The 22,348-nt window shown below is 49.0% G+C and overlaps 1 protein-coding gene across 2 annotated transcripts; it reads right to left on the bottom strand.

Annotated features, from left to right (window-relative positions):
- Positions 1–7,734: 7,734 nt before the first annotated feature.
- On the bottom strand, positions 7,735–20,292 carry TRAF6 (TNF receptor associated factor 6). Of its 2 annotated transcripts, XM_054400367.1 has the most exons (7): positions 20,000–20,292; positions 14,093–14,243; positions 12,750–12,908; positions 11,444–11,515; positions 9,715–9,792; positions 8,512–8,616; positions 7,735–8,442 (listed from the first exon to the last, which is right to left on the bottom strand). In XM_054400367.1, the coding sequence occupies exons 1-7, from the start codon at positions 20,290–20,292 to the stop codon at positions 7,735–7,737; spliced, it is 1,566 nt and encodes a 521-aa protein (XP_054256342.1). The 2 variants fall into 2 exon arrangements, with proteins under 2 accessions (XP_054256342.1, XP_054256340.1); XM_054400365.1 differs by having other exon boundaries at positions 7,735–8,616.
- Positions 20,293–22,348: the final 2,056 nt, after the last annotated feature.

The following is a 22,348-nucleotide window of genomic DNA, read 5'->3' as shown; positions in this document are numbered from 1 at the left end:
TGCTCCAGGCATCCAGCACCCTCACACCAAAGAATTTTCTCCTCCTGGTCAGATGGAACCTCCCGAGTTCCAATTTGTGCTCCTTGCCCTGTCACTGGGCACCACTGAGAAGAGTCTGGCCCCATCCTCTTGTGCCCCACCCTCTAGCTCTTGACAAGCTTTAAGAGATGTCTCTCAGGCTGCTCTTCCCCACCCTCTCAGCCTCTCCTCACAGAGATGCTCCTGGCACAGCTGCTCCCTACACCCTGTCCCTACAGCCTGTCCCTACACCCTGTCCCTACACCCTGTCCTGTCCTTGCCAGTGATTCCAGGTTGGGCTTGGCTCTGTGGTTCTCCTAGGTGGGACACCTCCATGCTGGTTGTGCTAAGGACATCACAGTGACCTTGCAATCAGAAGTTGAGGTCACCTTCAAAAGGCACCCTGTGAAGTGTCAGGTGTCCAGGATCTCCTTCCAGCTGCCACCAGAGGAGGTCCCTGACTGGGACAACCGCCTGCATGCCATCAAGTGGGTGGATACCATAAGGGCCCCAGGTGCCAGGTGGCCTGTCAAGGTGAGAAACACAGCAGCAAAAGCTACCTGAGTTGCCACAAGATGAGCTGCTGATGGCAGCAGATCACCATCTCCACTGGCTGAGCCCCTCCTCCTCCTCCTGATAGTGAATCCATCCCTGAAGGGGAACCAGGAGGGTATGTTAGAGGAGTGGTGGCTGCTCAGGGACCTGAGGGCTCACCCAAGATGGGGAAGTCTCTTTGACAAGAGAATTTTTGGCCACAGGCAAACGCTAAGCCAAGAGCTGAAGTGTTGCAGTCTGTGTTGGATAGGAGGTCAGTTTTGAACACATTTGCACAGTGTGGTGGGGGTTGGAAGGGACCTCTGGAGTCATCCAGTCCAACCCCCTGCTAAAGCAGGGACACCCACAGCAGCTTCACTAGGATCACAATGGCCAGAGGGGTTTGGGATCTCTCCACAGATTTAGACTCCACAACCTCTCTGGACAGCCTACTCTAGGCCTCCAGCACTCTTGCTCCAAAGAATTTTCTCCTCCTGGTCAGATGGAACCTCCAGGGTTTCAGTTTGTGCCCCTTGTCCTGTCACTGGGCATCACTGAGAAGAGTCTGGCCCCAGCCTCTTACTCCCTCCCCCCTTTAGCTGTTGGTCAGCACTGAGCAGATCCCCATTCCCTGGAGGTCAGAGCTCTATTTCTGCCTTTGCACTCTTAAGGACTTCCAACCCCCTACCTCTTGTTTTGGAGTGCAGAGCAGCAGCAGCACTCTGCTGTTTGTGCTGAGGAGCCCCCCTAGCATGTTGGGGGTGAGCTCTGAGTGTTGTCTGCACTAAGCAGGGCAGCAAAGCTGGCCAAGGGTCTGGAGAACAGGCCTGATGGTTGGACTCGACAAGAATCCAGGTCTTTTCCAACCCAACCATCCTCTGCTGTTCGCTGTGGCCTCTCTCTGCTGTGGGGATCTCAGCAGGAACTCCTGTTTTGACTTTCCTTGTCCAACACACTTCTCTTGGGTGATGGCTCTGCCCCAGTTACTCAACCATTGTTAAGACCTGGAACCCAAATTGTTTTGCCCAGCAGAGGGACAGCAGTCAGTGACTTTCCAAATGAGTTCACTCCCATCCTAAAATGCCCCTTTCCAGCCCCCAGCAGTGTGGCTGTTGCCCCACATGAGACATCTCTCTGGAAAGTCCTTTCTCCTCAGACAAGGAAAAGGCGCTTCTAGAGCTGCTCATTCTTGGGGTCCTCCACCCACAGGAGAGAAACTGAATCCTGCTGGAGAGGCTGTTGGGTTTATAGGGGCCAGGAAAAGGAAGGTCAGGCACTTTGTAGGCACTGGTACCCAGTGGCAGTCCCCATGGGTGTGTTCGCAACGCTAGTGCTGATGGCTTTGGTCAGCAGGAGGAACACAGCCTGCAGCAGAAGGGTCTCCTGCTGCCATCTTTGCAGGACTGTCCACAGGAATGCCCCTCCTAGTTCCTGTGTGTGGCTGCTGCTGAAGGTTCCCTGCTCAGCCTGGCTCTCCAAGCTCTGCTCAGTGACTCTTCCCTCTTCTCTTTGCAGATGCTGCAGCCAGAAGAAGAGCCAGCTCAGTGTCCTGGAGAGCAGCAGCTGTGAAGTGCAGCTTCTTTTCAGTGCTGTTGTCACCTGCTCTGAGCTCCAGCTGAGCAATGGCCTTGGGTTCCAGGAAAGCCCAGAGCCAGAGCAGATTTAGCCCAGCCTGCCTCTCCTGAGTCATTACAAACCAATGAGTTATTACTATTATTAGCAGTATTCCTGTTGATTGGATTGCTCTGATCCATCTGGGGTTAGCAAGCCAGCAGTTTCCACACTTTGACCCTTCCAAGGCTCTCCTACACCCCTTGACTCTGCTCTGCTGAGACCCCACCTCCAATACTGCCACCAGTTCGGTGTCCCCAGCATGAAGGACACAGGGTACCGATGTTTAGACACAGGGCAGCAGCAGCGAGCACACAGTGAGGTCATTGAGCTGCAGCACCAGGACTTAGACACAGGGCGGCAGCAGAGAGCACACAGGGAGCTGGACGGTAAAGGGAGGTGTCAGGGTGAAAAGGGGCAGAAAGCTGAAGGGTTGTGGGTGGCCAGAAGGAGGCTGCAGGCTGAAAGGTGGTGAGAAGATTAATGGGGGTGGGAGGCTGAAGGATGGTGAAAGGCCCAAAGGCAGTTCATGGAATCACATAACAGCAAGGATTGGAACGGACCTCCAGAGATCAGCCAGTACAACCCCCCTGGCCAGACCAGGGTCACCTAGGGCAGGTCACACAGGAACACATCCAGGCAGGTTTGGAAAGTCTCCAGAGAAGGAACCTGCACAAGCTCTCTGGGCAGCCTGATTCAGGGCTCCAGCACCCTCACAGTAAAACTTTTCCCTCTCTCACTAGAGTCACAACCTTTGTGACTCGCTGTCTATATCAATCAAAGCTGCAGCCTCCAGTGCATGGTTTCTGTCATTTATTATTGCCAATCCTGGCAGTAGTCTGGCTGGGCATTCATTACAAAATATATTAAACCATCTATGAAGACTTCCCGAGGAACAGGAGCACTTTCCTTCTGTTCAAAAAGGCAAACCAGCACAATAAACCTTTACCAACGACCCCAGAGCAGCCTTCTGTATCCATCTTCAATCTATTTGCCATGAGAGCATCTCTAAAGAAGAGCATAAAGGCCACCATCATGCTAATGTTTTGATGGCATTAGCATGATTTAATCCCTTGACAACAAACATGAGCAGGCAGATCATGAGCCCACTGCCAAGTCTGTACAACTCACACTGAGTTCCCACATAGACATCACAGACCAACATCGGGAGTTAAAGAAACTGTCCCTGCCCTGCAGGGGGAAGACATTCAGAGGCACGAAGAAAATCCCTTGGAACAGGACAAATCTGTGCCATAGCAGCTTTGCAACAACGCATTCTAAGAGGGGCTGGCTTCAAATACATTCAAAACAACAGAAATTTGGAAGGTCAAAGAAGCTAAAGTCACTTTTCTAAACCTTCTTGAGACCCAGCAATGGTGCACAGCATCACAAGTTCCAGAATTGAAGCCCATTCCTGAAGAAACTCCACAAGAGACTGGTTCAATCCACAGGTTTCTTCGGCTCTGTTCCAGAGACAGCTCTGGGCACCACAGACCTTTCTGCTTCCTAGCAATTCTACCTCAAATCCACAACGGCAAAACAATGTCTCAAAGGCAAAGATGAGATTTGGAGGCAGTGGAAAAGAGGCTCTTTCTATAGAAAAGGAATCTCTTTGTGCTCACCTTAAAAAGTTTGAGTAAGTGATAAAAGTGATAACAGTGGGTGAAGATTGTGCTGTCAGGTGGTGACAGTCACAGATGGTTTGGGTTGGAACGGACCACCAGAGGTCATCTAGTCCAACCCCCCTGCAGTCAGCAGGGACATACTCTATTAGATTAGGCTGCCCAGAGCCCTGTTGAGCCTGACCTTGAATATCTCCAGGGATGTGGCCAATGCAGACTCCCAAGTTCTTCCATTAGCTGCAGACAATGTTCTTGTCAGAGAAAGCTCTGGAACTGCAGTTAAAATGAGGAGGAGGTTGGGAGGTGGAGGAAGAAAGAGGAAACTGGAACCAGGAGGTGCAGAAATCCTTCATTAGCAGGTAGAGTTTCTCATGACTGTTAAGATGCAACTGATAGCAAAAGAGTTCTGAAAGGCTACTGCTGCCAGCCTCTGCCATCTGTATCATTCAGACTTCTCTGTGGTGCTGCTCCAACACAAACCCAGTCCAAGAGGGGCAGTACAGAAAGCATTCATGTGACTCTGGCTCAGGCAGCAGCTTTCTAGTCCCTGTTGGGCTGTGCTGTTGTAGAACAGTAAAAGCTGAACCATTTCAGCTCCTGAACCTGCCACCAAACTGAGTTTCCTCCCAAGACAGAAGCACATCAGATCTGGCAGACTGGCTCAAAGCTAAACTTCAGGCCACACTGCAAAGCTTCAGAAGGATTGCCAGACTTGAAGGCACAGAGTGGGGTTTGGGTAGAAACTATCAGAACACAGAGTAAGGAGATTTTTGTTAAAAACACCAGGGTAGAGAAGAAGTGTGGCAGGAAGCAGCCCTCAAATTACAAGCATCTTTTCTGCACACCCCACACCCACCCCCCCCAGGGAAAAAACAACTTCCAAACAGAAGAGAATGGGAGTCTGGGAGCACCTTGGGAAAACATGGATCACTGCCACAGCTTGGAAATGATTGGAGAACTGGTGTGCAGTGTCTTCTGGGTACAGTGCTGGGCACTGCCAAGCCCACAAACAGCTCTGCGGTAAGAATGGTTCAGCTCCAAGGAAGGCTCTAACCAAAGACGCTCCAAAACTCTCCAGGCTAACAGGAAGAGGCTGTTCAGTATGAAAACTACTTCAGAGGTTTGAAAAGACAGTTTCCAAACAGGGCTCTTTTCCTGCCTTGAGTCACACATGCTCACACAGAAGACACCAAAGTCCCCATATGGCTGTTTGCCATAATCCAGGAAGTTCACAAGGTCCCACTAAACGCAACCCTTCTGCAGCTCACTACAGGCCTCTGTCTGCAAAAGGCATTTTACTCATCTAGAGAGGATGAGCAAAGGGGTAGGTTTAGGCCTGAACTTTGAGTCCCATGCAAGCAGGCAGACCATCCTCCCAAATCAACACACCAGCATCACTGTTCTAGCTGTGAAGCAGATGGACCTTCCCGACTGATGGTCCCCTTGGGATTGTTCTGATGGGGCTGAAAACCTGGAATCCTGCAATGTCTGAAGTCCTTGGGTAGTTTCAGCAGCTTGTAGAGACTCTACAGATCTACTTTAGGTATGGCTGAGTTCTTTCCTTGCTATCAGGCTCAGGACTTAGGTTATGGAGTGACCAAAATGTTTTTCCTTCTTTTTAATGACAAGGTTTACAATTTTATCAACATGAGAAGTTCAAACTTTTAGCACCAGTGAGCTTGGACCTGCTCAGCTTTGGACTGGTCAAACCAAACCTTGACCCCACACACAATCAGCACAGGTAAGTCCTGCAATATTAGGAAGCTCAGGGAATCTTGACAGAGAGAATTCAGTATTTGGGAGATTCAGAGATTGGTGTAAGTTGGAAGGGACCTTGAAGACCATCTAACTCCAACCCCCCTGCCATGGGCAGGGGCATCTCCTACTAGTGCAGAGTGCTCAAGGTCTCATCCAACCTGGCCTAACAACTACGGAATTTTTCCCAAGGGCAAACACGACTGCAGCTTCTCCTCACACTCTCTAATTAGGAACAGGCTTTTCTGCCCCTCCAAAGCTTTGAGGTTGGCCCAGCTCTGTTATCTAATGGGACAGGACATACCCACCACAGCTGGATGCTGCTCCAGCCAGCTGCCCACTGAGGAGTCACAGGAGACGACAGAGATCAGATGTCACCCAGAACACCAAGCGATCACTGACAGAGATTGAGAGCATGAGCTCAGCTTTGGTGCAAACTCAGGTTCCAGCCCCAGTAAAACAAACTCTGCATTCCCCTCTCAGCACTCCTGTGTCCACTCAATCTGAACCATGGCCAGCCTTAGGAGAAGACCCCACCACACAGAGCTGCACCATCCCAAACTTACACTGCTCTGCCTCTGTTGATCATAGCTGACACCCTGAGCCTGAAGCACACACAATGAGAGTCATCAAAAGAAGGGGAAAAATCTGGGGGCACTTTCAGCCCACATCACAAATACTTCTGCAGAGCGCTCAGCTCAGAGCTTGCTGCACAACTCTACCACATGGCTTCCAGAGAGACTGAGACCAACCCTACAGCAATAGACAACTTCTGAAGGCTAATTCAGCAGCGGGGAAGGCTCCAAGAATACCTCAGCCCTAGGTGGTGTCAGCAAAGTCTTGTCCTGATTTCAGAGTTCAAGAGCAGCATGGCCAGTTCCAAACTCTAGGCAAGACTACACAGAAACTGTCTCAACTTTGCCAAGCTCTGTGCAAAGCAAACAGAAATCTCTTCACCTTGACTCATCTGGCAGTCTCCCTGCCACAGTCTCTACTGCAAGGCACTGAGGTGAAAAGATTTACAGAACTTTCCTGACCTGACCGAAGAGTTCCCAAAAGGAGACGTCTGGGCACTTCAGCAGGATTTTCCTCTAGGCACTTAAATTCTGATCACCAACACTTCATTGAGCTTGCTACATAAGTAGATGAGAACACCAGCAAACAACTGAACATAGGACCTCAGAGAAAACAAAACCCATACCCCAAGAGTAAAGCAGCACGAACAAAGTTTTCTTCAGGTGAAGATCAACGATAACGGCAGCTCTGACCTTCTCCAGATGCAGCCTGTAGGGGTGATAAAGCAGCTGACCTCACTGAGGGCACAGAGGGCACTGCCAGCAAGTTTGCTGATGACACCAAACTGGGAGTGGTGCCTGACACCCCCTTAGGCTGTGCTGTCATTCATCCAGACCTGGACAGGCTGGAGAGTTGGGTGGGGAGAAAGGGCATGGGATCCAACAAGGGCAAGGGTAGAGTCTGGGAAAGAACAACCCCATGGACCAGCGTAGGGTAGGGGCTGAGCTGTGGGAGAGCAGCTCTGGGGAAAGGGATCGGGTGGACAGGATGCCCATGAACCAGCAATGGGCACTTGTGGCCAAGAAGGCCAAAGGCATCCTGGGGTGTATTAGAAGGGCTGTGGTGAGCAGGTCAAGAGCAATTCTCCTACTCCTCTACTCTGCCCTGGTGAGGCCACATCTGGAATAATGTGTCCAGTTCTGGGCCCCTCAGGGAACTGCTTGAGCGACTGCAGAACAGAGCCACAAAGCTGCTGCAGGCAGTGCAACATCTCTCTGTGAGGCCAGGCTGAGGGAGCTGGGGGCTCTTGAGCTTGGAGCAGAGGAGCCTGAGGGGTGCCCTCATTCCTGGTGATAAATATGTGCAGGAAGGTGTCGGGAGGACTGAGCCAGGCTCTGCTCAGGGATGTCCAATGACAGGACAAGGGTCACGGGGGGCAAGCTGGAGCAGAGGAGGTGCCACAGGAACAGAAGAAAAAACTTTTTCACAGGTGCTGGAGCCCTGTAGCAGGCTGCCCAGAGGTTGTGGAGTCTCTTTCTCTGAAGAACTTCCAAACCCGCCTGGATGTGTTCCTGTGAGATCTGCCCTGGGTGCTCCTACTCTGGCAGGGGCGTTGGACTGGGTGATCCCTGGAGGTCCTTTCCAAGCCCTGCCATTCTGTGACTTCTCTGATCAGAGGCTACACAGCTCCATCAGTACTGCGAGCCTGAAAGCCTTCTCTGCGCAGACTGTTCAGGTCCAGCCGTGTGAGGACCTCACAGCGCACCAGGAGGGTGTCATCCTTGATGAAGGTTCTTTGCTTCAAGGTTTGCAGATGCATGAAAGTGACATAGCCAAAGCCTTTGGGGTTGCGGTGAATCGTCGGCCTCTGGAAGGCCAGCAGTTCTGGCTTGGCTTCCATCACCTCTTCATGGTTCTGCCGCTCGGGACCTTCCGACTGGTCCAGGATGGAGAGCCGGATGGTGCCCTGGAAGGGCCAGGGCAGGTGGCTGTCATACTCTCCCTGCATGGTGTGCACGAACAGTGAGATGAAGTTGGCGCAGCGCTGCGCGCTGGGCAGTTGGATGTGCAGCCGCAGGCACAGCTTGTAGCCAGGCCTCCCGGTGTAGAAGCCAGGGCTGTGCATCACCACAGGCTTCTCTTCTTCCTGGGCTTTCTGAAGGCCACTGAAGTTCTCGATCTTCCAAATGTAAATCCCATTGCACTGCTGTGCCTCCAGCTCGGCCACCTTCCCCTCCAGGCTGCGGATGGTGCGCTTGAGCTCTGCCACGTGAGCGTTCTGAGTCTCCATCTTAGCAATGAGCTCTCTCAGCTGGTGGTCTTGTCTCACCAGGCGACCTTCCAGCTGCTGAATGGTTTCTTTGAAGTTTTCAACATCTGGGTTGCACTCGTATGGGGCATGTGACACATGAGAGAAGAGGGCAGGTTCAAAGGGCAGGCCATTGATGAAGGGCACGGGGTTGGCAGCAGTGACACTGATGTTCTGAAAGCTCTGGGCCATCATTCTCATGTGGACCTGAGTGAACTCCTGCATGTGTCGTGCCAGTTCATTCCTCTGCATCTAGGATTGAAAGAGGTGTGGAATGAGGAAAACACCACCCATGGCCTGTGCCTTTGAAGAGCATGAAACAACATCTAGCAGCTTCTGTGGAGTGAGAACAGCTGGCACAGGAATCAAAGGGCAGAGGATGGGACAAAGGAGCACCAAGGGAGGACTCCAAACTGGAGCACTGAGAAAAGAAGTTCAAGCACCAGGAGGCAAATCTTGCTCGACTCAAAACAGTGACATGGGGAAAAACTGCGAAAGATTCAGGGAAGACTTTTTCTGTGCTCTACATTAGCACTGAGTACAGGCTGAGGGAGCTGGGGGTGTTCAGTCTGGAGAAGACAAGGTTCCATCACTGAAGATTTGAGGCCCCATCACTGGAGATATTCAAAGTGAGGCTAGACAAGGCTATAAGCAACCTGTTCTAGTGGAGGATGTCCCTGCTGACTGCAGGGGGCTTGGACTGGATGTCCTTTGGATGTCGCTTCTCAGGTTTTTTTTCCACTGAATTTTTCAGAATGGGGGTGGGTGAGACATTGGAACAGGTTGCCCAGGGAGGTTGTAGATGTCCCCTCCCTGGATATGTTCAAGAGCAGGTTGGATGAGGCCTTGAGCAACCTTCTGTAGTGGGAGGAGTCCCCACCCATGTCAGGGTTGTTGGAATTGGATGATCTTTAAGGTCCCTTCCAATCCAACCCATTCTATGAATCTCTAAACCTATGAACTCTAAGAGCCATAACTGTATTTGGCACAACTTTGGAAGAAATCACAGCATCACAGAAGAGACCCTCAAAGGTCATCTTGCCCAACCCCGCTGCAGCAAGCGGGGACACTCCCAACTAGATCAGGTTGCTCAGGTAGCTGGAAGCTACTTTATTGCCACAAGAAAAGTACTCATGGATTGAAAAAAATAAGTTCATCAAGCAAATAATTCACAGTGTTTTAAATCTGAAAAAGGGAATGTTTTAGAACTGAGACACCTCAAAACAAACAAAAAAACCCTACAAATAACTGAGAATTTGGGCTTGTGGATGGAGACAAGAAGGGGAAATGAAAAACACCACACCAAAACCATGCAGGAGGATTGCAGCTCATGACTGAGCAGAGGCTTACCTTTTCAGGACACCCAAAGGCATTGTAGAAACATGGCACTGGGGCAGTAGGGCAATCATTGTCATAATGGTTAGGCATCTAAAACAAAGCAGAGCTGAAATTCAACTTTCCACCAAGAGCATTCTTTCAGAACATCCTGCAAAAATATGGCTGGATGGACTCTGGAAGGCTGCCTGAGGTCAGAGCATTTCTGATCTATACAAGTTTGCAAAGCAGTATGGAACAGCAATGCTGAGCTGATGATAAATATTCTCCACCTCCCTGCTATGGACTTTAATGGCCTTTGTTCTTAGCTCAGGCACCAGAACAAACTCAGGTTCTCTTGCTGGAACAAGCTAGGTCATACCAGGTCCTAGTCCCTTTCCTTTCCTTCTGAGGCGCCAAGTTGCTGTGATGTTTCTTCTGGTCCCTGTCTTTGAGACCTCATGACCTCACTGTTCAGAATTCTCCCTATCCATGCCGCAACTCAAAAGCTGAACAGCTTCAGCTGAGGCCTTGCCAGCCCTACAGAGAGCAAGGATAATTCTGAGGGTCACAGCAGAACATCTGCCTGCATAACCCAGTGTGTTGCCTGCTTTAAACATCAGAGTCAAGGGGTCCCTGCTCACTGCAAGGGGTTGGACAAGATGATCTTTGGAGGTCCCTCCTAACCCAAACCATTCTGGGATTCCCTGATGAAGCAGAATACAAACCATTAATTCTAACCGATCACACAGGTCAGCATTCTCTGCTCTCTGTTTTTGCAGTTCATTATGATATCTAGTGGCAGATTTGATTATTACACCTAGTGACAGCAGTGTGACCAGGTGGCCAAGAAGGCCCCCAGCATCCTGGCCTGGATCAGCAATAGTGTGACCAGCAGGACCGGGACAGTGATTGTCCCCCTGGACTCAGCACTGGTGAGGCCACATCTTATGAACTGGGTGCCTTTTTCTGGGCACTCACTTTAAGAAGGACATTGAGGGACTGGAGTGTATCCAGAGAAAGGCAACAAAGCTGGTGAAGGGTCTGGAGAAGAGGGCTGGGGAGGGAACTAGGGTTGTTTAGTCTGGAGAAAGGGAGCCTGAGGGGAGACCTTATGGCTCTCTACAACTCCCTGAAAAGAGGTTGCAGCCAGGTGGGGGATAGTCTCTTCTCCCTGTGAACAAATGATAGGAGGAGGGGAAATGGCCTGAAGTTGCACCAGGGGAGGTTTAGGTTGGACATTAGAAGAAACTTCTTTGCTGAAAGGGTTCTCAAGCACTGGCACAGACTGCCCAGGGAAGTGGCTGAATGCCCATCCCTGAAGGTGTTTCAAAGCTGCAGAGATGTGATGCTGATGGTTTAGCATCAGCCTTGGTAGACACTGGTAGGACTTAATCTTAAAGGCCATTTCCAACAAAAAACAGTTAACAATATTCTCCCTCTCTGCCCAAACCAAAGCCTTGCCTTCCCAATACCAGTCATCGCCACTGGAAGCTGCTTGGCATTCTTTAACATCCCGTCAAGATCCAAACCATGCAGCATGACCCCTGTCAAAAAGCAGTGGAGCTCAACACTGGAATTTGCTGTCAAAACTCCTGCAGAGCTTTGTAAGACTGCAGTGGAGGCAAAATTTTCAGAGAGAGACAGGGAGGGATTGAACAGCCAGGAGACAACCTGTGTCTTCAAGTTTAATTCCAGATTAAAGAATCTATGTCCAGACAAAAGCTCTGCCCCAGCTGAAGCACAGAGCAAGGCAGCCTCTTACCTGCTCTCTGATGAGCACCGTGTTGCAGTATTCACAGAACACATTGGCCAGGGGGCAGGTTTGGTCATGGAGCTGAAGTGATCAAACAGAAAAAGAGAGGAAAGAAGGAATCAGGACATTATGGTTTGGTTTCCATTCCAAAATTGGCTTTTAGCTAGATCCCACTGTGAAACAAAGACAATCCCTTTACCCTCAATAAGATCTTTTCTATAATTACTGGTTTTGAACACAAGAGATTCATCAAATTGCAGATATTTTATTTCCTGAAGTTCTCATGCTTCAAAAAAGTCTGAATTTACCAAGAAATCTCTGAAGTTCACATTCAGCAGTAGCTGAGTTGTGTGAAATGTGTTAGGGTGGGTTTTTTTAGGATACTGTTGGAATACAAGAGGTATTTTTGTTTGACACTTCACAGGATAATATCAAAACCAATTACTAGCCCTTGCCATAAAGCACAACTATATCCAGAGAAAGACGTGGAAGCTCAGAAAAGAAAGGACTGTCCTCAGTATCAGCCAAGTGAAAAATGCTGCCAGGAGAAGAATGCAGAAATCACCTTAATTCAGAGCAGCGTAAAGCAGCCTCATTCTGCTGAGGCTGTGTGAAACATGAAATGCTCACTGAAATTCTTGACAGTGAGGGTGGGGAGACACTGGACCAGGTTGCCCAGGGAGGCTGTGGACACCCCCTCCCTGGAGGTGTTGAAGTCCAGGTTGGATCAGGCCTTGAAGAACCTGGTCTAGTGGAAGGTGGCCCTGCCCACGGCAGGGGTATTTGAACTGCATGTCTTTAAGGTCCCTTCCAACCCAAACCATTCTCTGATGTGATTATTGATGCTGGCATTGCTGGGCACTGGACAGCAGCACCTCACATCTTGGTCTGGTGTGTTAACACCAGACACATCCTTTCTGTCAGTCATACAGGCTGCCAATGTCAGTAGTTTTTGGGTGTCACTTTGGCTGTAGAGAGGCCTCTATGATGGCAAAGTCAAAAACATTCAGGCAATAGTTCAGTGGTCATAGTAGTTGGGTTACAGCTGGACTCAATGATCTTAAAAAGCTTTTCCAACCTGAATGATTCCATGATTCTAACCCAAGTCTTTTCACACCACAGGAAGTTTGCATTTCAGTGAAATCCTCTTGCCATCTGTCACCTGTTCTAGACTCATGTCATGAGTTTGTAGCTTCTCAGCTGTGCAGCACAAAAAGCTCTTCTAGACCACCCCTTTTTTGTTTTTAACTCATGTTCCATTTACAAGCAAAACCACACCAATGAAAGCTGAACAACTGAGGCTCCTGACAAGTACCTCTTTGTCTTCATAGGCCATCGATGTGGCACAGTTTGGACAGCAGACTTGGCGCCGTGGACACTCCTGCGTCCTATGCTCTTTCAGATGGTTCTTCTGGAAGGCTCCTTGGCACTGTGGGCATTCCACAGTGGAAAAATCACACTGCAGCTGGTGGTCCTGGACAAGGATAGAAAAGGGATCTGACACTACAAACAGGTACCATCAGCTCATCTGATTTCAAGGGCAACCACAGCACAAAAGGAACCAGCTGCAATCTTCCTTTCAGGCAAGCAAATCCTTACACTTTCTGCTGACTTTACCTGTGATGGTCCCATGACCGAGGCCTTCATAAATCCAGAGCTTTGAGAATGCTCAAAACTCAGCTTTATATTCATCCTTTTAACTTTGGTTGAGTTGGAAGGGACCTTAAAGATCACTCAGTTCCAAGCCCCTGCCATGAACAGGGACACCTCCTACCAGCCCAGGCTGCTCAAGGCCTCATCCAGCCTGGCCTTGAACACCTCCAAGGAGGGGACATCTGCAACCTCCCTGGGCAACCTGTTCAAGTGTCTCCCCACCCTCACTGTCAAGAATTTCTTCCTTATCTCCAGCCTCAATCTCCCCTCTTCCAGCTCAAAGCCATTGCCGTTCACCCTGTCACTACAAGCCCTTGCCAAAAGTCCTTCCCCACTCCCTTCAGGTACTGGAAGGCTGCTCTGAGGTCTCCCTGGAGACCTTCTCTTCTCCAGGCTGACCAGCCTCAACTCTCTCAGCCTGTCCCCATAGGGGAGGTTCTCCAGCCCTCTGATCATTTTCATGGCCTCCTCTGAACCCTGTCCAGCAGCTCCATGTCCTTCTTATGCTGGGGTCACCAGAACTGGAGACAGTGGGGTGGGGTCTCAGCAGAGCAGAGCACAGCAGAGGGGCAGAATCTTCTCCCTGTGCTGCTGCTCTCCCTGCCCTGGATGCAGCTCAGCACACAGCTGGCTCTGGGCTGCCAGGGACCATTGTTGGCTCCTGGGGAGTCTGTCATCATCTGACACCCCCAATTCAACAGCTGATTCAACAAATAAATTCATCTTCCCTCACACTGACTTAAGAAACATGTCAAGTACAGATACAGCCAGACATGAATGATCCTAAAGACAAAGCTGCATTAGAGCAGTTTTCATGTACTACGATGTTGTCTTGAGAATCACCTAAATACCACTTAATATTCATCCAAATCCCAAATCTATGGAGCTGCAGTCTTGACTGAATCAGCATGAAGAAGCATCAAGTAAAATCATCTCTGTCAAGATATTTTTGATTTTGACTTGCCCATGAAAACAAGGTTTCAAGCATTCAAAAGCAATTCTCACCTCCAGATGCCTCAGCTCCATCTTCATGCCACAGCCTTTGTTGGGACACTTCACCATTAAGGAAAGGATTTCCCGCTTCGCAAAGTTGTCAGGGAAAAGTTGATTTTCCAGCAGAATTTCATTGTCTACTGGACATTTGTGACCTGCATCTCTGCAGAAAAGAAAAAAAGATTCCAAGTTTCCCTTGCCCTTCAGTTTGATTTTTTTTTTTTTTACACCAGCAAGGGCTGAGAAAGTCTTTGAAAACAAAGGCACTAGTGTGGCAACTGCCAGAAAGGATGCGCTGTATGTCAGATAAGGTGACAACACACAAACTGCCCCAGAGGTGGTGTGACTGAGGGAGCTGGGGGCTCTTTAGCTTGGAGCAGAGAAGCCTGAGGGGTGCCCTTATTTGTGTTGAAAAGGTGTGCAGGGCAATGCGGGGAGGACGGAGCCAGGTTCTGCTCAGGGATGTCCAAGGACAGGACAAGGGGCACTTGGGGCAAGCTGGAGCTGGTGCCAAGGGAAAAACTTTGTCACTGTGAGGGTGACAGAGCCCTGGAGCAGGCTGCCCAGAGAGGTTGGGAAGTCTCCTTCTCTGAGACATTCAAAACCTGCCTGGACGTGTTCCTGTGTGACCTGTCCTGGGTGCTTCTGGTCTGGCAGGGGGGTTGGACTGGGTGATCTGTGGAGATCCCTTCCAACCCCTAATGCTCTGTGATTCTCTGACTCCCTGATTGGAATGGCAGCACTGTTCTCACTCAAGAGCTTCTATTTGGACAAATACCATGACAGATACTCTAGAAACAGATTTGAGAAGAATGTAAAGAAACAAAGAACTCACAGTCCCATTTCTGGACTGGACATACTTCAAACATCAAAGAATAGTTCACACACTATTTCAATACAATCCTCCACCTCAATGTGAGGAGGATCTTCTTTCCAGTGGGGGTGACAGAGCACTGGAACAGGCTGCCCAGAGAGTGCCACAAAGATGATCAGAGGGCTGGAGAATCTCCCTTCTGGGGACTGGCTGAGAGAGTTGGGGCTTTTCAGCCTGGAGAAGAGAAAGCTTCAGGGAGACCTCAGATTCCAGCACAACCCATTATATGAATCATTAGAAATGGAATAAATATGGGATCACTGCCACCCAATTTTAATCAACAACATAGATCCAGCTCATTTCTGAAGGCAGGAGGTCAACAGATCTATTCACAGCAAGTGACACAGTTAAACAGGCCTGAGGGATTGAAGCTGCTGATCTGAAGTGCTAATGCAAACAGCAATAGAATGGAAAAATATGAGGTGGAAAAATATCAGAGTGCGTTTGTGGTACAAAGATCAAAGGCCAGATCATTACCACTACTTGCAACCATGACGGGAAGCAGAAGCAGAACCTAGTGGGCTGTGAAGACCAGGAGGGAATTAGTGTTCTTTGTTGGAAAAGGAAATAATTGCTCAGCCACATCTTCAGCAGCAATGCTGTTAGAGGAAGTGGGGGTAAAGTTGAGTCTTCAAAGAGACAGGGAACTTCCTTTCCCAGATTTGGCTTGTCACAGCTAGCTAGCCACAAGTGGCAAAAAGAAAATGCAGCTTTAAAAAAAAAAAAAAAAAAAGGAAAATCCCATCAGCATGCTGATCTTTGTCACAACCCAAAAAGGTTCCCTCACTCTGCAGGCAAGCTGCAGAGCAGTTTTCATAGTTGCAACTTGGCTGCAGTCACCCTGATTAGTCAAAGGATAATAATGGAATCACAGAACGGCTCCTGTGGGAAGAGACCTCAAAGATCACCTACTCCAACCTCCCTGCCGTGGGCAGGGACACCTCTCAACTAGACATTAAAATTTAGGTGTGCAAAGTGAAGCCAGAATAATTTCATTGGAAGAAAAAAAATCTGTTCTGTTGTTTGGTTTTTTTTAAACAAAAAACCTGAGCAGTTTAGCCTAGCAGCTGGAAGAGTTGGCAAACACTTCAGGGGCAGCCCTGCCAAGGTGTGGCCTCACCAGTGCTGAGTCCAGGTGAATAATCCTGTTGGTCACACTACTGCTGATCCAGGCCAGCAATTAAACATCTGAAATATCACAGTGATGATCTGTAGTCTCCAAGATGAAAAAAAACTGTCCACATGTGTTTAGCATTCACTCAGTCAACACCTTTGATAGCAATGAAGTAAACCAAGAAAGAGGTGTAAAAAAAAAAAAAAAGCAAAGGCTTGTGGTCACTCAAACTGCTTAAGAGACCTAAACCTGAGCACAGCAAATACTCTGAGTTTAGAAAGGAAGAGAAACCATTTGCAACGCCTGGGATTTGAGAAGGAATTTTCTCTACCTGCTATAAGATGATGTGTTCTGAGCATGAGTTTGCTGCAGTTTCTCACTCAGTCCTGTGATAAATTCTAACCAAGCTCTGCAGCAGCTCAGTAGCAGAAAGATTTGGGAAAAAAGATAATTGTAGCTGATAATGATCCCTCCCTGGAGGTGTTCAAGACCAGGTTGGACAGGGTCTTGAGCAACCTGTCTGGTGGAAGATGTCCCTGAGCATGGCAGGGGGATTGGAACTAGATGATCTTTAAGGTCTCTTCCATCCCAAATCACTCTGTGATTCTATGATCTAAAAATTGCAGAATTACATAATACCTTTGGTTGGAAGAGATCTTGGAAGATCATCTAGTCCAACCTTTGACCCAGTACCGCAAGACTGGAAATGAGACACGCAATTTTAAGTTTAATCATTTTCCCCTCAGTTATCTACCTGAAAATTCTGTTGCCTGGGAAATGATTGGTGAGCAGAAACCTCTAAAGCTCAGTGTACTTAATGTATTGATTCATTTACCCTCAGGATTCAGAAACATCATAATCTCAGGAGAAGGCCTAAAGATTTATTTGCTTTCTTTCAGAAACACCCAAGTTAAAGAATAAAAACCCCTGCAACTGCTAAAGACAGCAAGTAAGGAGTTCCCAAATTTAATGGCCTTTGCTGCAATTCAGTGCTTACAAGCACATGTGAGATTATGGACGTTATGCTCTTATTATGTACAGTATCCTCTGGATGCCATCACAGGGATATTGACAGGCTTCAGAGGTGTGCCAGTGATAACTGCATGAGGTTCAGCAAGACACAGTGCACGGTCCTGCAGCTGGGTCAGGCCAGTCCCAGGCACAAATCCAGGCTGGATGCAAAGTGGGTTGAGACCAGCCCTGGAGAAAGAGCCTTGGAGGTGCTGGTAGCTGAGAAGGTTCCCAGGAGCCAGCAGTGCCCTCATGCAACCCAACAGGCAGCTGTGTGCTGGGCTGCAGACAGAGGAGTGTGGCCAGCAGGGCAAGAGAGGAAATTCTGCCCCTTGGCTCTGCTCTGCTGAAACCTCACCTCCAATCCTGCCTCCAGTTCTGGTGTCCCCAGCATAAGAAGGACACAGAGCTGCTGGAGTGAGTCCAGAGGAGGCCACAAAGATGATCCAAGGGCTGGAGCAGCTCTGCTACGAAGACAGGCTGAGGGAGCTGGGGGTGTTCAGCCTGGAGAAGAGAGGACTCCAGAGGGTCCTTAGAGCTGCCTTCCAGTAGCTGAAGGGATCCTACAGGAAGGCTGCAGAGGGACTTTTCATGAGGGTGTCTAGAGACAGGACAAGGGGGAATGGTTTGAAACTGACGAGAGCAAAGTTAGACTGAGGAAGCTGAGGAAGAAGTTCTTCAGTATGAGGGTGATGAGACTCTGGAATAGGCTGCCCAGGGAGGTTGTGGCTGCCTCCTCCCTGGGGGTGCTCAAGGCCAGGTTGGATGAGGCCTTGAGCAGATTTTCTTCAAAGAATTTAGGTTGGAACATGCAAAGCAAAGGCCAGACAGGAAGCAAAATGCTTGTACCTAGGGAACAAGATCAGAGTCAAACCTGCCAAGATCAGGTTTGGGGTTTTTCTGCCTCCTTCCATGCAGCCAGCTGACACACACTGCACTGAGTGATGCAGGTGGGTAAGGCATGATGTACTTTTCTTGCAGGAGGAGGAACATGGTGAAGACAGCAAGGGACTAAGAGAGCAGGGTGACCTCATGATACGGTTAGTAGAGAACTGAAGCTCTCTCAATTTCCTCCGCAGAATCCACAGGCAAGACAGTTTTCATGGGTGATCACTGGTGGCATTCTGCATTTTCTAGGTAACAAATTTTCATCCTTTTTCTCAGGAATATTGCTGAAAGTGATATCAAGAAGAATGTTGCAAATACACACCATGAATTTTTTCCTAAAGCCACAAATAGCCTCCTCTTTTGCTATCAGAAGGGGGAAACAAATAATGAAGCTTGTGTTCTCAAGGCAATATTGCCCTTTTAGAGTTAAAAGGGATTCACAGATTCATAGAACGGTTTGGGTTGGAAGGGACTTAAAGCTCATCCAGTTCCAATCCTCCTGCCATGGGTAGGGACACCTTCCACCAGTCCAGATTGCTCAAGGCCTCATCCAGCCTGGCCTTGAACACCCCCAGGGAGGAGGCCTTTATACAACTTTCAGTTGTACAAACAAAACTGCAATGAGGTCAGGTATAGAAGCATCAGATAAAATAGTGACAGAATCATAGAGTCCTTCTAGTTGGAAAAGACCTTTAAGACCATCAAGTCCAACCAGTATCTAGCTCTACCAGTATCTAAGCTTCAGAGAAGCCCACAAACCTTGCAAAACACTGCGCTCAGAAAACACAGTTGTTGGTGTACTGTTAATTTAGTGAGCTACAAATGATGAGCCATGTGGAAAAAGCAATGGAGTAAACTATGGATAAATGGCATGGAAAACCAATCAGGAAAGGACTGTCCACTTTGCATGCTAAACACCTGGAAAAAACCCAATGTTATATGGTAACGCTGAAGACAGGTTGATGATCTTCACACAAAGGAGTGCAAAGCAAGGGTGGAAATAATCCAGGCTTCTCTGTAGGTCACACAGAATGAAGAATTTACATTCCTACCAAAGTACTCTGATGTTTGAGCTACCTAAGGAAGAAATTTGCCACATGCTGAGAAGGAAAAACCCTGCAGTTTAAGATGTGGCCTCCTACCAATGTGCTCCAACACTCAGTGACACTGACTTGTAAGCCTGGGCTTCATCCAAAGCAGGGAGAGCAACAGGATCAGGGAGATGACTCTGTTCTGCTCTCCTGAGACCCTTATCTCTATCACTGACTCCAGTTCTGGGGCCCCCAGATAAGAGGGACATGGAGCTGCTGAAATGGGTCTAGAGGAGGCAATGATGATCAGAGGGCTGGAGAATCTCCCTTATGGGGACAGGCTGGGAGTGTTGGGGCTGTTCAGCCTGGAAAAGAGAAGGATCCAAGGAGACCTTAGAGCAGCCTTCCAGTACATCAAGGAGGCTACAGGAGAGCTGGGGAGGGACTTTTGACAAAGGCTGGGAGTGACAGGATGAGAGGGAATGGATTGAAGCTTGAGGAGGGCAGATTTAGATTGGAGATGTCCTCTTTAGAGTGAGGGTGGTGAGACACTGGCACAGGTTGCCCAGGGAGGTTGTGGATGCCCCCTCCCTGGAGGTGTTCAAGGCCAGGTTTGAAATGAGAGCAGAGCAGATTTAGATTGGAAGTTAGGAACAAGTTCTGCACCATGAGGGTGCTCCCAGGTTGCCCAGGGAGGGATTTGAGGCCCCATCCCTGGAAATATTCAAACTCAGGCTCAACAAGGCTGTGGGCAACCTGATCTAATGGAGGATGTTCCTGCTGACTGTAAGGGGGTTAGACTGGAGGACCTTTGGAGGTCCCTTCCTACCCAAACCATTGTATGACTCTGTGATCTTAAGGAAGCATTTTTAAGCAACCAAAAATCACCTGGCAGCTCTATCAGCACCTCAAGCAGTGCCACTCACTTTATCTTGCCCTAAAGGAAGAAATTTGCTAAGGGAATTCCTCCTCCAAAGCCCCTTTCCCACATTCTCCTTTACCTTATGGACTTCACAATGCAGCCTTTGCAGAAGCGGTGCCCACAGGGTGTTTGCACTGCCTCTCGCAGAGCCATCAAGCAGATGGGACATTCGTATTTGCTCTCCAAGGGAGGATCAAACTCCACATCATAGCCTTGTGTTTCCTCTGTCAAAGAGCTCGGGGGGTTGGCGGTGCCACTGCTGCTGACGCTGTCATCCTTGGCTGCAGCGCTGCAGGCACTGGCCATGGCTGCCCGGCAGCCGCTTTCCGCCTCTCGGCCTCCACAGCTGCTGTCACTGTACAGCAAACTCATAGTAGCTTAGAGAGTGCTACATGGAAGTTCTCTGCAAGGCGACAAAAAAAAAAAAAGAAAGATACATTAATGTCAACTATTCATCTAGAATCATGGAATGGTTTTGGTTGGCAAGGACCTTAAAGATCATCCATGGGCAGGGACACCTCCCACTAGCCCAGGTTGCTCAAGGCCTCATCCAACCTGGTCTTGAACACCTCCAGGGAGAGGACATCCACAGCCTCCCTGGGCAACCTGTTCCAGAGTCTCACACCCTCAATGTCAAGAATTTCTTCCTAATCTCTAGTCTAAATCTCCCCTCTTCCAGCTCAAAGGCACTGCCACTCATCCTATGTCCCCAGGACAGGAAGGACACAGAGCTGTTAGAACAAGTCTACAGGGGGGCCAAAAGGATCATCCAAAGGCTGGAGCACCTCTGCTGTGAGGACAGGCTGAGGGAACTGGGGGTGTTCAGCCTGGAGAAGAGAAGACTCCAGGGGGACCTCAGAGCTGCCTTCCAATAGTTGAAGACATCCTCCAGGAAGGCAGTAGAGGAACTGCTCATGAGAGTGTCTAGAGACAGGACAAGGGAGAATGGTTTGAAGATGAGGGAGAGCGGGGCTAGACTGGAGCTGAGGAAGAAGTTCTTCAGTATGAGGGTGATGAGACTCTGGAACAGGCTGCCCAGGGAGGCTGTGGCCCTGCACCCAGTCAGCTGAGTTCAAACACAAACACCTCTCTGTAATCTCTTTCATCTCACTACCTGATTAATGGAAGAAAAAATAGAAAGAGAAATACTTTTTCTCTTTGCTGTATTTACCAAGGAGGCCTCTCAACCCCACCATGGTCACTCACTCCTCAAGCAAACAAATCTGCATGTGCCAAGTTTTCCTGTCTGACCTTACTTCTGTAATTTCCTTGCAGTCACTGGGTGCAGTGATTCCCAGAAGAGGTTTCTGATCAAAGCAAGCAGATGCTGTGCTGCAGATGAAATACAGCAGCCCTAATAACATTTTAGAAGTTTGCAACAGGCCTTTTAATTGAGTAACAAAGTACAGATGAGGTAAAGCAAATACTTCCATGGGTCAGCAATGTGCCCTTGTGGCCAAGAGAGCCAATGGCATCCTGGGGTGCAGCAAAAAAAGCGTGGCCAGCAGGGCTAAGGAGGTACTTCTCTCCATCTCTGCTCTGCCCTGCTGAGACCACACCTGCAATACTGTGTCCAGTTTTGGGATTCCCAGTTCAAGAGGGACAGGAAGCTGCTGGAGAGAGTCCAACAGAGAGCCATGAGGATGACTGGGGGGACTGGAACACTTCTGCTGTGAAGAAAGACTGAGAGCCCTGCAGCTGTTTAGTCTGGAGAAGAGAAGGCTGAGAGGGGATATGATCAATGTCTATGAATATGTAAGGGGTGAGTTTCAGGATGAAGGGGCCAGGCTCTTTTCAGTGGTGCCCAGTGCCAGGACAAGGAACAATGGGTACAAGCCGGAACACAGGAGGTTCCGCCTCAACATGAGGAGACACTTCCGTGTGGTGAAGGTGCTGGAGCCCTGGAGCAGGCTGCCCAGAGAGGTTGTGGAGTCTCCTTCTCTGGAGACTTTCCAAACCCACCTGCATGTGTTCCTGTGTGACCTGCCCTAGGTGATCCTGCTCTGGCAAGGGGATTGGACTGGATGATCTCTAGAGATTCCTTTCAACCCCTAACATTCTGTGATTCTGTCATTCCACAGCTCAAAAGCAACATACAAACTACTCTTACTCAGAGTTCTTGCTCTCCTTTTTCTCCTTCAGTCCAGCTGGCAGCAAGGACAAGGAATACAACTATAAAAACAGAAGATAAAAGTCACATTTCCCTCAAGACCAAGTGAATGGCAAAGTAAAGCCTGCTTTTAAAATACTGCTCCCAAAGCAGCTTGAGCTCGTAGGTATGAAAGAAAGAATTAAAAAAAACAATCACAACCATGCTGGCATCCCCACACAGACCGCCAATGTTTCTATATTGAATGAAGGAGCTTTCAAGAAAGGTCTAAACACCAAAGATGAAATCTCAAAGTCCAATAAATTTCCCTCTTCCTCA

The sequence above is a fragment of the Indicator indicator genome, chromosome 4 (assembly GCF_027791375.1).
Source record: "Indicator indicator isolate 239-I01 chromosome 4, UM_Iind_1.1, whole genome shotgun sequence".
In the NCBI taxonomy this organism is placed as follows: domain Eukaryota; kingdom Metazoa; phylum Chordata; class Aves; order Piciformes; family Indicatoridae; genus Indicator; species Indicator indicator.
Note: the sequence above shows the minus strand (reverse complement) of the source record. Positions and strands in the feature narration are given on the sequence as shown.